The sequence below is a fragment of the Perissodus microlepis genome, chromosome 9 (genome assembly GCF_051167445.1).
Source record: "Perissodus microlepis isolate ML-2025 ecotype Zambia chromosome 9, ASM5116744v1, whole genome shotgun sequence".
NCBI lineage: Eukaryota > Metazoa > Chordata > Actinopteri > Cichliformes > Cichlidae > Perissodus > Perissodus microlepis.
The window spans coordinates 19,855,694-19,872,559 of record NC_140469.1 but is presented as its reverse complement, the minus strand read 5'-3'; the positions used below and the strand labels follow the sequence as shown (position 1 = coordinate 19,872,559).

At 41.2% G+C, this 16,866-nt stretch overlaps 1 protein-coding gene across 7 annotated transcripts in view; it reads left to right on the top strand.

Annotated features, from left to right (window-relative positions):
- The window catches only part of cacnb2a (calcium channel, voltage-dependent, beta 2a), a 72,593-nt gene that overhangs the window by 39,035 nt on the left and 16,692 nt on the right, over window positions 1-16,866 (top strand). For 5 of the 7 annotated variants that reach the window (XM_084939505.1, XM_084939500.1, XM_084939502.1 and 2 more), the window contains 2 exons: window positions 8,456-8,575; window positions 16,627-16,749. In XM_084939505.1, the coding sequence (XP_084795631.1) occupies window positions 8,456-8,575; window positions 16,627-16,749 (243 nt within the window). Of the gene's footprint in view, window positions 1-5,106; window positions 5,925-8,455; window positions 8,576-16,626; window positions 16,750-16,866 lie in introns of those variants that run through there. The other 2 variants (XM_084939506.1, XM_084939501.1) reach the window with 2 other exon arrangements.

Sequence of the window (16,866 nt, the reverse complement as noted above, 5' to 3'; positions counted from 1 at the left end):
GAAGGATACTTGGAGCAGCCAGGGATCAAACGACCAAACTTCCGATTAGTAGATGACCTTGTGTACCCACTGAGCTACGGCTGCCCCAACCCGTTATGTTGTTCTTCTTATCTTGTTTTCAAGTAACCAATCATTAAAAATAATCAGGGATAATTTCCAGTGTACTCTTTCTTGCCGATTCCTCCCTGTTTTGGTTAGTTATCTTATTCAGTAGTGATGTCTGATATTAGTTACAGTTGAATAGTTCAAAAGTTTCCCTTTTATATGTTTTCCTTTCATTATTCTAAAGTTTGTCAATGTTTTGGTCTTACTTTATGTGACCAGTGATTAAAGGCCAGTAAATAAATGCATGTTTGAAATGCATACCTCCTCTCAAAGCGACCTGCCACGAGGCTTCTCACCAAGTTTCTAACTAGCCTTTAATCATGGTGCACTCCGGGATCCTGTCATGTAATCGACAGCCAGTGGGTCCATCACCTCGATGGGATGGTGCACTTATCTAATGCACTGGCACATGGAATGCTGGGTAAGCACTTTCTCAGAGGCCTGTCAGTGTCACCTTGACGTCCATGCAGCCAATCCCTCTTTTGCAACGCCAGAGAGATCATTAGTCCTCCCCCATTTCTGTCTCTCTCCTTATTTCTTTCATGCACACTTTCGTTTTCTGTTACAAATGTAGCAGGAGTCTGTTTCTGTCTAACTTTCCTGCTCACTTTGCAGTCATTCCTGTGTTCTGTGTTAAATATTAGTAACCATTCCTTGTAGCGGTCACACATCGCTCACACTTGGCTGTCATGTCTGCTCCCATTGTCTTCGTTTGATGAAGGAGACGCTGTTTGTGGAACGATGATTTAATTGACTTTGTGTAGTGGCTTTGAGTGAAGTGGCAGTGATGGACAGATGGCTGGGAAAAGAAGCTTTGGTTCCAGCCAAGAATGAGTCATGCCAAGCTTGAAACTGCAAGCACACTCGCTCAGCCTATTGTCAGCCCACTGTAGTCAACTACAGTCTGTCTGCCTGAGCTGTAGATGGCTTGGCATGAGCAGTAATCTTCCTTCTTCAGCAGGATATGAGTTACAGTACGGTATACTGACCACAGTATCTCAGTTTTACAGTGACTGTATGCTGCATCTTAGAATTTATGTTGTGGTTACTTGTTCGTTAAGTTAGCAGACTGCACAATAAACTGCTGATTTTTGATTCCTTCTTTAAATAACTTTTATCTTGGCTTTGCTTTTTAGGATCAGCAGTGCCCCCTTGCCCTCCAACTTTTAAGTGTTTGTTACTCATTTCTGATTGGATATATTCGCAACTATATCTTACACAATTGCCACATTATCCCATCAGCAAAATATGCAATTAGTGCTAGGTTTAAAAAAAAAAAGCCTGGCAGATGAATAAATGAGCCTGGGTAGATGCACCTTTAGCTGCAACAAGCAGTTCATCACAAAATGCTGTCGGTCTCACCCAACTGAGATTTAAACTGGCATAATGAGTGGTCTCACGGTCGTTATTTCACTAATCTGCATATATACAATTAAATTGCCATCAGTGGAAGTACTAAAAGATAGAAATAACTCATATGGCAAGAAACAAACACATTAATAATCCAGAACTGTGACAAAGTCGTTGTAAAGTGGGATGAAGGGCCCAAAATAAACAAAACAAATACCAGCACAGTGCTTTGCCAGCTGTTGATGAGTCACTGAAGGTACATGACAATTCTCTTCATCCTTCAGCAACAGAGTCAAGGAAACCCAAGCTGCTGAAAATCTCAAGAGAGAGAGAGAGAGAGAGAGATGAGAGATAAAAGAAGCAGAGTAAGAGGTCAGGATGGAATCAGAATGAATGGGAAAAGGTGAAATGAAGTGCAAACAGGAAAAAGGAATGTGAGAGGATATTTAGGAAACCACAAGAACAAGGGACATGAGTGCAGACATGAGTGAGAGTGCAGTGCTGAGCTTGAGTTAGGTCGCAGAGAAAGAATCGAGAGTAAAACTGGTAAAACTGACCAAAAAAATGCCAGCGTGAGCACTTTATAGCCTGCTTAAATAGACTCCATGTTCTGCATGACTAAAGCTCTCTTTTTTCCATAGTGGACATGTACCGTATAGAGTAGTAGCAGCAGACTCTAAAAATGAAAATAGAAGCTCTCGGATCATGAAGAGATTCCCTGGTGTAATGGCTTCACCCAGCGTAAGTGATTGTGTCAGATATAAGAGGCAGCAACAACTGAGTCAGCTTCCTCTTTCACTGTGGATATTTCCACTGTGATTTGTATGTTCTAGTGTAATGATCTCCATCCTGTCGCTCCATGTAGAGGTCAGCTGCGGTCTTGCAGCAAGTACCTCGGTCTAAATAAATCAATAAAGGTGATGTAGATATTTAAGGACCTCTCAATTCCCCACCTCCACTTTTACCCATTCTGTGTGCTGCTTTTAAACAGCCACCCCTGAAACGAAACCTGTTCTCTGTCCCGACTCTAAAGCCATTTAAGCAGCTCCAGATCTCTGTATTAAATTTTGTGGCACAAGTTGACCAAAAACTGATGATTTCATTTCAGTAAGCATTTTGAATTTCAGTCTCATTTTTGCACTTGATATGATGTCAGGACCTAACTGGATACTGGATACTTCTTGTGGGAAACATAGATGTCGGTAGCAATTTTTGAAAACCATTCTAGTCTGTGTTGTGACAACTCGCAGCATAAATGAAAATACTTGACCTGTTGGGAATAGTCTCAGCACAGTACTAGCATTTAAATTCCTCAAGCAATGCTATTTAGTACTCAAGTGTCTCGTATCATATTTGGTGGCAAATGTGATGTGATATGTGGCTTTTTGCAGATCATCAAACTGCTGCGCTCGCTCAGATGTTTGTTAGCGGTACACCGAATTTTCACCTCCTTTTGATGGTGACGTGCTCACCCAGTCTGCTGGGTGAGCCCAGATAGAAAGAGAGTACTTCTCCTTATGGATCAGAGCGACACCATACTGCTGTTAGATTATTATTAGTGTCCTGTGTGTGGTGACACAGTGCTGTCAGTATCAGAGGTCAGGCGTGTCGGGCAGCCGGAGGCTTGTTCTGTCGCTGCAAGTTTCCATCAGAGCGCAGCCTTCACAACTCCACCAGCCTCCTCCCCGGGCTCCACAGCTCCACGTTCAGAGCATCTGTGCCCTGCCCTTAGAGCTCTGCGGGCCAGTGTCGAGCCACCAGAACAAAACATATGTGACCCTCGCATGATTTCGTAGTGCGGTGGACTGGTCTACTGAACTGCTGCATTTGAAGATATGTCATGTTACGAAGGTTCTCATGACACCTTTTCTTTTAACTCTGAGTGTGCACTGGCTTTTGTTTTGTCCACCCTTTCTGTTCATTTGGTTCTAAACTATAATCAGCCTGGTTAAGATAATTGGCCTTAACAATATAAAATTACATTAATTATTCTTCAGCGTTTTACTTTGTGTACAGAGTGTCACGAAGTGCCTGTATTGGAAAGACCTTAAGTAAATGGATTCCTGTCATTTGTTGCTTTTGATAAACACCAATGATTAGCATGTCATTCAGAGACCTACAGTTAGTGCTCCTCAGGGAGTCACTTTCACTGGCCAGTTTAAATCGCTCGTCCCACAATTTGACCCCTGACTCAAATGAGCACAGTCTCCTGACAGATCACACTGACACACATCATGTGTCAGCAGAGCAAAAAAAATCATTCTGAATAATCCTTCTGCAGGGTTTAACTTCTGCTAGTCCTATATGAGGATGGGAAATTTTTAATTAACGTTGTAATTATTCTCATTTGTCCTTTGTGGCTTTGCAGTGCTCTGCTCACATGTAATGAATCAGCACTGATCTGACAGGAGAGGATTTAGAGCAGCTTTCACCTCACAATCCCTGCTGCTGAGAGCAGAGGGAAGAAGACATAATTAAAAAAGATACAGTATATTAAACTTACTTCAGCATAATGCATACAGTGCAGTGCTAATTATTCTTCTTATTTTCTTTCTATAAAATGTCCAAGGTGGGCATTTGCTCCGCAGATTAAAGTCCACAGATATTGATCTTTAGAAAGTGTGTACAAAAACACCTCAGACAAGAAGTTATACAGAGAAAACAAGCTGCACTTGTTTCATTAATGTTGAAAACACAGTTTTTTTTTAATCTGTTTTGTTTTGTTTTGTTTTTTAGACTCACAGGAAATATGAACATCGACATGTTCAACATGATTATCTACAAACCTGCTCCTTAATTCCTCTAATTTCTTAAATAAAAAGCCAAGTGGTTCAAAGGCAAAGCTTATTTTAGGGACTCCCTGAGCAGCTGACCTTGAAGTAACAATGATGCAGAAAATACCCACAATTAAAAAGCTGATAACAACAAATTTCTGGCATTTTTGCTTTGAAATGAAAATGATGAACTGACTGCCAGAGTAGTTTATTTTCTGTCAGTTGATTATATGATAACTTCCAGCTCTACCAGCAGTTTTGTTTAGCTTTTTTTTGCTTTGCTCCTGTTGAAATTCTTGAGTGTTTGTTCTGATGTGTTGCACTGATGTGTTGAAATGGTAACTGGCTGGTTTCTTCCATGCAAAAATGTGCTTCTTTTCTCTTTTCATTACATCATTATGAAATATCCATGTTGGGTTTTAGGACTGCATTGTTTTTGTTTTCTTTTGTTTGGGTTTTTTTTTTTGTTGTTGATAAAACCAGCAGCATTTTGCTTTTCCAGAGGAGGGAGTACAACGAAAAGTTTGAGAGATAATGCAAGAATAGATATTAAAGTAATTAAAGATGCAGTTTTAATGATGCATTTGCATTCTGACTTGTACTTTGGATCCTTCCTGAAAAAATTATGAGGTGACATCAGTTTCAGCAGCTATAAACAGCTCATATCACAGTGTGAATGTAGTGCGTTTGCACGTAGAAGACAGCACGGTGCACGGTTGGCACATAAACAGTGTCCATATAGCGCATGCACTGCCCAGCACTGTTCACTGCAGAGACACAAGGAGCAGATGGACTGACTGTGAGGGGTAACTGAAGGAAAAAAATAAGAGAGACAGAGGAGGAGGAGGAGGAGGAAGAGGAGGAGAAGGGGTGGGTAGAGACAGAGATAGAGAGGCAGAATCACTGAAGTAGTACAGGAGGGCTTGTGAAGGGGAGTGAGCAAGACAAATACTGACAGGCTGAGACACAGAATGAGAAAGGGAGAGCTCCCAGCACCTTAAAGGCAGCAGCAGCAGCAGCTTCATTAGCATCAGGAGGAGAGTCGGTCACATGCAGCCACACCGGGACTCATGTAGATAAACCGCTTTTACCCATCGCTTATGGAGCAGCAGCACAGGGAGTCTACAGTGGAGGAGGACAACAAGGCTGGAGCCAGAGCTTTAAGGAGAGGATGAGAAGCATCACTGCAACCTGACTCACACCGGGAGTCAGCCTCAGCACCTGCAGCAGCAGACTGAGCACTCCGGCTATCAAGGAGACTGGGGCAGACGGGGAGAGAGCTGCTGAGATTATGCGCGGGGCAGAGAGCTCCTGTGGATTCCCCATCTTTGGCAACAGCAGCAGCAGCAGAGGGGGCAGGAGCTGTGGCTCTACAGACAGCAGCCGAGCTAGCTGGAGCTGCAGAAAAACAGGAAGCTCTAAAGCAATTCATTTATCCAGAGATGAAGGTAGCACTTACAGCCAAGGTGTAACAGGAACCAGCTGTCGATGTAGCCACAGTGTTGAATGTACCTGTAGCCAGAGCAGTGACGGTAGCTGCAAGGTGACCACAGCAGTGCAGTCAGGTGTAATTGTAGTAGTAGCAGGGGGGCAGTGGCTCAGGACCCTGAATGACCAGTGTGGCTGATGAAGGCCACCTGGATCCGCTTGCTGAAACGAGCCAAAGGAGGTCGTGTCAAGAGCTCCGATGCCTGTGTAAGGGGACTTTTGAGTGTGCTTACATCATGAAAATCAGTGTGTTCTGTGTGCGTGCACTTGTGTTTTGTGCGTCTGTGCTTCCTTTATGCATCCATCTATCAGTCAGCAGTGCTGGGGTCACTCTGGCATTGTTATGTATTGCCTGGTGATGATGAGAAGTTGGGTGCTGTTATCAGTTATGGCTGTCAGATTCTGGGCAGAGCTCCATATCACCTCCCTCTGACCTACTGGGACGGTGTTCTCGATCACGCTTCATCTTTAATCGTGACCTGAATAGTGATAGCAGTCCAGGTATGCTCACCTGCACTTTTCAAGTAAAAAAAAAAAAGGTTTATGTGCATTAAATAATAGTTATAGGCCATGATAAGGAGCAGCATTTTCCAAAGAAGTAATTTATACTGTAGGTAAAAATGTTTTGAAAACCACAGGTGGATTGAAAGGAAAAGAAGCCAATACAGCCAATACAATCTAGCTAATTAACGTAGTTTAAAATAAGCTGTTTATTTCAGGTGAGAGGGATGAGAAACAGAGAGGTGATTGATGTAAAGGGCTTTGTCGTAGATGGAGGAGATTTTAATAACCTTGTTTTATCGACAGCAACAAAACTCGTCTCTTTACTATGGCGTAAGTGGAGAGGAGGCACGATCATCCTTCGTATGTATGTGATGGCTGGATAATTCTAATCAGGCACAGAGTGAGGGAGGCTATTTTTAGCTCAGACAGAAACAGAGTGTAATGGTGCAGTGAGATGAATGAAAGACCTTGTGTGCGTGTCAGAGAAGCGTGCAGGTAAGGATAAGACTCATGCTGTCTTCACTTAGTTTAAAAAAAAAAAAACCCTGTTGTATCATATATGATATGATAATTACCTGAAACTGGAACAGATTTGATGTTGATCTGCAAGCGCAATATTTTTTTAATACCCACAAATAAGATAACAAAACTTTTTATCTCATATTTGTGTTTTTCATCTGTACGTCCGGATTTATGGCAGCATAAATGTGGCTACTAATTTCATGTTTAGTATATATCAAAATCAAATCCAAATTAACACATTTTATGAATGCATTATTTAATAAATTATGGAATAGAAGAGTATAATTTCAAAGAAAAAATCTATATATAGCAGCTTATTCTGCTTCTCACTGGTTGATGTTTTTTTCTATACTTTAACTGATTTTGACAACATTTCCAAATGTCCACGACAGCTGACGTTAGGAGCGTGGCTATATCAAAATTAAATTTACATGTGTGTATCAGAAACTATATATTCCAGCTTGTTGTGGCTTCCACGATCAGTTTGCTGCTGCTATGCAGCTGTGTTCGATGTGCTGTGAAGTGATTTGTGTTGCACTGCTTCAACGAAGGGTGCTTTAAAACAACTAAAAAACTGCTATAATATCAAAATCAGGGCTATATTTGTTCTAAATATTAATTTGGGGGAATAAGACTCCATTCTGGATTGTTTCACAATCTCCTCCCATGAAACTACAATCTCCCTCTCATGATTTGGTGTGGCTAATCTACTTGTGAATGACACGTGTTCCAAAATAGGTTCTATTCATATAAAGGTAATTTTTAACAAATGGTTGACCTAAAAAAAACATGTCATGTGTTTTATTTCTTCCTCTCATGCTTCTAATAACTTTCCCAAATGTCAGAAACCATTTTTTTTCATGGTTGTATCTGTGAACATTTTTTAAGTGTAGAAAAAAAAAATGTGCCCATCTGTTAGATAGTTTACTCAGTAAGCCTGAAAACTTTGCTTTTTCTTTTCCTTTACCAGAGTGTTCTAACTATGCGTTAAAGCATGCAAGCATTGCTTTATCTTCAGTAATTATTTATTGTATGCGTGCGTTTTCATTCAGCATCTAACAACTTGCTGTATATAACTTCTGGTGTAATGGTATGCGCTCAATGTGCTGTGCCCAGGAGTGTATGCTAGGTAGTCTTGTGTGCACTGGTATGTGTGAGTCTGCATGTTTATGAGTAGATTTGTGGCAACCACATATCACACAGACATACCGGGATCTGGTGTTCCTCAACATTTCCCCCAGTGTTTGACACAGAAAGATGACAACAAATCTGCAGGCAAGCAGCTAAGAGAGAGCTAAGTATAGACAAAGAGCTGCTATGATGTGATCGTAAGAAAGACAGTTTGTGTTCTTTGGCACTTTGTCTCAGAAAAAGAAGAAGTGTCAATGATTTTCTGTAGATTAGACCAGCACAGCCTTCCTTTGTGGTCAGGATCTGATGAAATCAACTGAGAATCCTTTGAGTTTAACACGTCAGTCTGTGTGGGGGTGTTCGCACATTTCTAAGTTGCACAATCTCCAAAGTTTAACATATCATCAAAGAGCGAGGGGAGCGAAAAGCAAATCGTTTTCCTCGGTGTCCTCAAGATGCTAAGAATCTCAGCACGTCTTGGCTGATAAAACCGGTCATTTTTAAAGTGTGAAACCAAATGGACAAGCTCGTGTTTCCGTGCTGTTGTGTCACTGAGTTTTTACTTCTTGTGTCTTCTGCAGGGTTCGGCCGACTCCTACACCAGCCGTCCATCAGACTCCGATGTGTCCCTGGAGGAAGATAAGGAGGCAGTCCGCAGAGAGGCAGAGCGACAGGCTCAGGCACAGCTTGACAAGGCCAAGGTTGGTATTCTAAACCCTGAGGTCAGTGACTACCTACTAACCTCAGTAACAGCAGTTTGTCATCAGCATTTTATAAGTTGCACCAAGTGGGATTTCCAAATGTGAGGAGAGCAACCAACACGAGTTTGTGCTTCTCCATGATGTCTGTGTTTGAGTTGAAGGCACCAGGACTGGTTTAGGTGCTGGTGAAGGTACCTCTCACTAGAAAAACTTCTTTTCTTCTAAAAGATGATGGGAATCCAAGTTGTTTATCTTCTCATGGGATTGTCACGATGGATAGGACATGATTGAGTCATTGTGAGTTGTTAAGGTCAGATGGGTTGACATGGGAATGGTGGTTAAATTGCCTGGGATGGGATCTCAGGGATGCAGAATAGATTAGTAATAGTTGGTCATACATGGCCTCCTTTATGTGTTTATACACAACTCCATATTTAATCCTTAGGTATTATTAATCTCTGCCTGTCTTCTACAGTGTGTCTTTTGTTCTGTCTCCCTTTTCTAACTCCCAGCTGGTCGTGTCAGATGGCTGCTCCTCCCTGAGCTTGGTTCTGTCTGAGGTTTCTTCCTATTAGAAGGGAGTTTTTCCTTCCTGCTGTTGCCAAGTGTGATAGTGGGAGGGACGCACTGCTGGTACATAAATACAATTGAACTGACATTTCTCCTCTTTGCCCAAAATGTGAAAATATTTGCCCTCAAAAGAGTTTCCCCTGTCCTGTAAGTCCAAATACACAGCTGAGTCCTGTCCTGAAGAGGAGGTTCTCCAGTGTTTTACACCTGTGAAGTTGTTTGGTTTCTCCTTTGTATTAGTCCAAGGACTCCTCACAGCATTGCTCAGCTTGTTTTTTCCCGGTTTTGGGATGAACCAGTTTTTGTCTGAGGGTTTTGCTGGGACTGAAGGTCACTAGCATGTTATGCTTGGACAAATGATTATTCTGTGTTTCTCAGTCAGAAGTTTTCTGAGAATCTTGTGAATAACTTGAGAACAAGGTGGCATAGTATTTTGAAATCAGTACCATAGGTGGATCTACTAGGAGACTGAGAGGTAGGGCTGGTGGCTGCCAGTATTTATTTCCATGTCTCTTGGCTGACTTGATGAAGGCCCAGTTTGGATTGCCACATGTTTTAAGTGCTCTTTTGATGTGTGTTTGTTCCTTTTCTTTTCTCTTTGCCTTAAAGGGAACATTCTCTGCTTGGTGGTGTTTGTGTTCCAGTGGGTGGTGGGATTCAAAGAGCAGGTACTGGTGTGTGTGTGTGTGGGTTACCAGTAACCGTCAATGTCGAGGCTTCTGTCCTTCTCAATGAGCACTGCACAGTTCGTGAATGGTAACCTGTTTTCTTTGGTATCCGCTGTGGTGAACTTGTTTGTGTCTGCTGAGTTGATATGTTCAGTAAAAGATTTTGACTCGGGTGATTTTTTTAAACCAGTGGATACGTGTAGTTTCTCTGAAAGAGCTCAAAATTCTGCTTTCCACTTCCTTCAGGTACAGTTTGGTTGCAGTTGTTTCCCCATGAGCTTCATGCTTTGAGAGTAAAAACTCATATGAAAAAATAGGGGCTCCTTGGTGGGTCCACTGGGCTGTTTAAGTTAACAAGGATCTTGTGTTGACGTTGACTTCCAGTAATGCCCATTTCACATTCTAGCCAATGGCTTTACTTACTGATTGATAGAAGTAGAAGTGAAGAAGCTAGCAAATATCTACAGATGTAGTAAATGTTTTAAAATTAAACAGGCAATTAAAAATGCTGATAGATCTGTTTACAATAAAACTGCACCTTCAGGAATAAGGTTTGACTGTGTTTTCAATTTATTTTAGGGTCTGACATAAACATGCGATGGTTAGGATTAGGGGTAAGACACTTGGGAAATATGGAAATACAAATGTGTGTTGTAGAGAGAAAAATTGGTTTATTATGCTTGAATGAATGATGGCAGGCATCACACAGATTGTAACATAAACTTTACACTGCTCTGTTTGTTGTTGAAAAGCTGAGTCCGCTTCCTTTTTGGCTTCTTTTCTTAGTTTCCCAAATTTTTTTCACATTAACAAGCAAGCAGCTACCATTTTCTAAGTGATAGGGGGCCACAAGTCAGGATACGGTAGGGGGCAGGGCCAGGTAAAGGAAATAGTTTAAAAGTTTTAGCGCTTCAGGAATATTGTGGTCAAAGTTTCTGTGTAAAGTTGTTGTAACTTGACTTGCCTTCCTTAGATCACTGACTGAGACCTTCATTAATCATTTAAAGTGCTCATTTTAAAATATATCCTGTTCTACTAATCCTAAACTAAATCAGTAGACAGTCTTCCTGGACTGACTCAGAGAGAAGCAGGAAATTAGAGCTGATTTTAGCTGGTTTTTCACATGAAGAAAAGGGCTGTCATGGACCGGTGATGTGAGAGGTTAGGGGCCTTGGAGGGCTCAGCTTCACTGTTTATCAGAGCTTCGCCTGCTCTGTTCTGCTCTGGGCCACAATTAGCAGCATATAAACAAACACACACACAGCAGAGCAGGCTCTCTCTCTGTGTGACAGGAATTGCAATCAGAGCTCTCTTCCACTGAATGACTTAAATCTCTAGCACTGTTAAGATTCATGCCTTTGATCTGTGAAATAATTCTCCTATCTTCAGTGCACATTGTGTTCCCTTCCTGCTCGGCAACTCGCTAGATAGCTCATGGTGCTCTATTTTTACATATTAATTCACGCAAATGTCTGAAAAATGAGTTTATTGTCTTTCATTGGGTGTTTAGTGTCTGTAACAGCTAGTTTGCTCATTAGCTGTAAGCCTCAAGCTTTTGGCTATCCATCCATTTGAGCAGAGATTTTCCTTGTGCTGTCTCTCAGTCGGGGTTGCTCATGCTGTAGCTGGCAAAGACAGATCATTCCAGTAGATCTATGTTGTTATTTTCCAGAGTCACCCTCTCCGGCTCACTAATTAAAAAGATAAGTTGGCTTTACAGATAACCTGGCATAGATTACCCCCGCTGGCATTTTACATGACAGATGACTAGTAAAAAATAGCTTCTCAGTGGTCTGGCCACCAGAGCAAGAGCAGGCTGGGGTCAGAGGAAGTGCAGACTCTCCGGCTGTGAGCCTTTATGGGCAGTAATTCATAATCACTTCCCCTACATGCCACTGATATTTGTAAGTGAGATAGCGTTGATGCCCGTAATGCTGATTTTTCATCAACTTGAAATATTATTTCAAATGCATTCACAGATTCACGCACACTGTCACCATCTGTCTGTTTCTAATTAGCCTTAAATGGGCACATCAAAGTCAAACCAATCACTGAGAGTAGTTAGCTTGTAAAAGGGTGGTTTAGTATCTCTAGAAGCAGCTGAGAAAATAGTCAAATGATGACTCTACAGGAAGCAGGACTTTAGGAGAATGAACTGTAGTAAAAACTGGGATGTTTTCTGCTGTTTTGATTTTCATGTTGTTGTATTTATTTATTTTTTTAGGAGCCATATCTATAGGTATTTTTTGATTGTGAGCTACAGTGCTGTGCAAAAATCTCAAACTGGATTTGTTGTTATTAAACTGGTCTTAAGGAATATTTCTTTCTGAAGGCCTTTGCTGAAGATGTTTTTTGGGCATTGGCTGCTTTTTCACACCTGACCGTTTTCAGAGGAATGTTGTTTGCTTGTCTTTTTTTTATTTGTGTGTTAAGCATCGTTCAAGCATAAAAAAATGCACCTTACTCAAAGCATGAACTAGTGTTGGACAGTTTAGCAAAAAAACATTTGCTAAACCCATCAAACAAGTTGATTCACACCAAAGCCAAAAACTTGTCATATCACTGCATGGTCTGCAAGTAGAGGACAAAAGAAGAATTGGCAGGCCTTTAAAAAACTAACAAATTACAGCCAATGAACAGAAACTAAAAGTCATGTCTTTAAGAAAAACAAAAGAAATCTGACAAGACCTGAAAGATCGAGCTTTGAGCTCTTCAGTCGATCCAGTCTTGATTACCGTTCACTGAAGCCTTGTTAGAAATGGTCTCAGTGGAAACATGGCTGTCAAGAAGGGAAACAGGGAGAAAAAGCTGAGGTCTGCCAAGTTACACAAAAATTGGACTGAAAATCAGTGGCAACAGGTCTGATGAAGTGATGAATTCAAATTTAAAGCTTTTACTCTGAATCGTTGCAAGTATGTCTGGAGGAGGTCAGGAGAGAGGTACAACAGTGAGTGCTTACAGCCATCTGTAAAACGTGGTGGAGGCTCTGTCATAGTTTGAGGGCTGGAATTCAACCAGCGGTGCTGGGGATCCTGTCAAAAGTAATGGAGTTATTAATGCAGAAAAGTACCGTCAGATTTTGATCCACAGTGCAAAACCATCTGGAAAGCATCATCATTTTTTAGCATGACAGTGAAACACACTGCTGATGCAGTAAAAACATACCTGGATACAAAACACACAGTGGAGCTCCATCAGAGTCCAGACATTATTGAAGCAGTGTGGCATCATTTCTACAAAGAAAATTACATAAAGAAATAGGGCTGGCAGCACTGTGCAAACATATCAGCCTATCAGCAACATTTTTGAATGTCAGTCAGTGATGCTAATCTGTTATTGGCTAAATATTCAAATACGATATAAGAAAGAGTTCAAGGAATTCAAAACAGTTCAGTTTTAGACTTCTTTGTACAAATTTTTGCCTCGTATTAAATTTCTGCATCAAAATATAAATAAGTGATGGGCGGCTCAAGACTTTTGCACAGTACTGTAAAAGAAGAGTGACAGTTTGACATATATTGTATTGACAGCCAAAGACTGCTGCATGGTTTATGGTCGTTTTATCATGTTGTCTTTTTGTTGGATATCAGTTGTATTTTCTAAATCTTCATGGCTTCAGTCGCGTACTTGAAGTAATGGAGATTTCTTTTGCTGTAGATGGAGCCAATTTTCCCTCACTCTAGTTAAGTGTCACTCAAGAAGCTTTAACATAACAGCCGTGGATGCAAAAAGCAATTTGACTATGTGGATGAAGGCTTGATTTATGAAAACAAAGCATAATCTCACTCCAACTATAAACTCCAGGCATAATAGGACTGGCAGCTGCAGTGGTCAAGTCAATATACAAGTATATACCAAAGGAGCCTTTGATAATTATAGAAACATCTTCCCACACGCTAGATTAATGATAGTTATGGTTTCCTTCACGTCATATAATAATAAATTTTACCAGTTCTCTGTACAGCCTAAGGCCGGCACACAGAGCAGAGGGGAATTTATTTCAAATCGATCCACAAGATTCAAGGTGAAACAATGTGGGAATCTTAATTTATAGTGCAAGATCCTTGGCGTGTTGCTAAAGGAAAGGTTGTAGCATGCTAGAAGGCAAATCAACAACATCAGGGGCAGGTTGGTATAAGCAGAAAGAGGACTGGGAGGTATTACCTGATGAAAAATGTATGGGGTGACGTGATATTGTGACTAGCTTCATCGGTTGTTAATTGGTTATACCTCATAGGGTTCCCAGTTACAGACAGGGCTTCTCTTGTGCTGTTAATCTACTTCCTTATTCCCAGTCCTTTCTCTTTCATCTCCTTTTTTTAACACTAAATCTTCCTATTCCGTGTCCTCTATTTTGCCCCCCTCCTCTCGTCTTTTTCTTACCCTGTCCCTAACCCTCCGCCTCTGTCCTTCTCCCTTACTCACTGCAGTATGGCATCCATAATGAAGGCCTGTGTTACATAAGAAGCAACAGAGCCATATGGGCTCAGTCAGGAGGTGAGGAGATGCTGTTGAGCAGTGTAAAAGTGTCATTCTGAATAGACGCCACAGTCACCTGTAAGACAGAGTGGCACATCAAGAGATGTATGTGTGCATATTGCAAATGTCATTAAGACTATAGAAAGAAAATGATGGATAAAATGAAGGAGAGCAGCTGGAAGGGAGGAAAAAGGCCGCAGTCCAGGAGACTACTGAGAGAGCACACATATGTATACTAATGGACCTCATACCTTCATTCAGGCATGTGACTCATTGCATGCAAACGCCAAGGACTCTGTGTCCTCAAAGGGTCTTGGCAGTGCACGTGCTGGATTGGATGATTTCCTCAATGGAGACGTCACACACACATACATACACACACACACATACATACACACACAGCCATAGAATATTTACGTTGCTGCCTGCATGTGGGAAAATGATCTCAGGAGGATTTGACTAATGTATTATTTACACAGTCATTCATAGTTTATTGTGATTTCACACTAGTTGTGTTTCTCTGAGGCATTTATCTGATAGACTTGAAACTTGGAATAAATGTTTTGACCACTGGTTATGAACACAGTAATGACGCGCCAATATTGTCACCACAAATAAAGTGACATTATCATTCATTTGGAGTCATGTAAGTGCTCTTGGTCATTTGTTTGTGTTCCCTGCGGAAGCTCACTGTATTTTTTTTCTGAGAAGGTAGCTTTTTAACTGGGAAAATAGCTGCCTACCTAACAGAAAAGTTCACTGCAAGAGCAGTGGGACTGAATTAAAACAATGAAGCTGAAAGCCTGAAAGCAAATAGCAGCAAAAAGCAGTCAGTTATGAACTAGCCAATGAACGAAGTGGAGCATTTATTAGCTGACTAGTCGCGAGTGGTGGCAAAACAATCTGTCTCCTAATCAGAAACTAAAAAGTTTCAAGTGTTTGTTGGGTTCATCTTCTCCTACGACTATAAAATCAGATAATAGAGCTTTTAAAATATATAGCATGAGCTCCACTTCTATCTATTATAAATCAGTTTTGGTTCACTTTATGCTAAACCCAGTGGTAATAAAGATAAATGTGTTTTCTTATACTTTCTGTCCACATTTTAATGCAGAAATCAAAATGGAAATTACCTCAATGTGATGGTGCGTTTTATTTTTGGGTTGCTAAGAGTAAATCAGATTGGGAGGAAACCGGCTGCAGCAGTCCAGACTTTTTGTGCACCTTGAAGGCATTTTTTTTAGGAATCTGTAGAAAGTCCAACTCGATTATAGCATCAGCCTCTCTGATCTAGTGATCTCGGTTAGACCTCCAGCTAAATATTTCACATCCACTCTCTCATCTTGCTCCCTTTCACCTGCAGGTAAATGTTTAGCGTGCTATTCTGGGCTGGGAGATTACTCTAAGCTAGATCCTTGTGCATTTATTTTGGCTTTTCAGTTGACTTCTGTCGTGCTTGTCACTCTGTCAAAGGCAGAGCAAATGTAATCTGGTTGAGGGCATGACCGTGTTGCCAACTGTTGAGGCTACTGCCGCCAGACTGGCTCCAAGATTATGTCCGAAAGCATTTTATGTAATTCTTAAAGGGATATGTGTCGTAAGTGGATATTCTGGGCTTGCAAAAACAAACCCAGAAACTAGTTTAGTGTTTGTATGTGAGCATATGATGTGATCCTTAATCTTTTGTAGCAGGGTAACGTGTCACTGTGGGCAGGGGAGGTTTTATTGAATGGTGCAGCTACATCAGTGCTGTTTCATGCAGTTTGTGGACAGTCAGCAGTGTTAGATTGTTATTTCCCTGCCTGGAAACATTTTATTAGCTTTATGCATTATCTCAATGACTTTTTGTCTTGAAGTAAAAGGTTTACAGTGATCTTATAAGGAGGTCAGTATTGATTCTGTCTTTGTAAAGAATGCTGGATTGATTTATGATTTACCATTTACGCAAGTGCTGATTTTGCTTGAGCGTACTTGTACTACTGGTGCTGCGGTTGGTAACATGTTGCATCATTTGAACTTGTAACATGTGAGTGCTGTAGCATGTAGCAGAGAGACAGAAAAGCAGGCAGCTCATTTGTGGAGAGAAGACTAGACGAAGTCTGGATGAGTCAGAGGCTGCTGATATCTCTCACCCGGGGTTATTTTTACACCTCACACAAAGACGAGGATCACAGCTTGGCAGTAGTGTTCGAAAAAGATTAAAATAAAAACTTTTAGCAACTGTCTCCCCACTCGTGTTAGAATCTGTGCTTGATTTCCTCCAGTTTGAAAGCAATTTATCGCTTGTGAAATCTGACATTTTCTTTTATTTCCCTCCTTTGTTCCTTCTGCTAGACCAAACCAGTTGCATTTGCCGTCCGCACAAATGTCAGCTACAGCCCGAGTCACGACGATGATGTCCCTGTGCCAGGCATGGCCGTCTCCTTTGAGGCTAAAGACTTCCTCCATGTCAAAGAGGTGAGCTAGAGGTGTTGTTCAGTACGGTAGTTTGTCGATGCCATATGGAAAGAAAGATGACGGCAGCAATAAAAAGGAGGATGTTTGAGATGACTTTCTTGAATTTTGTGTATGTGT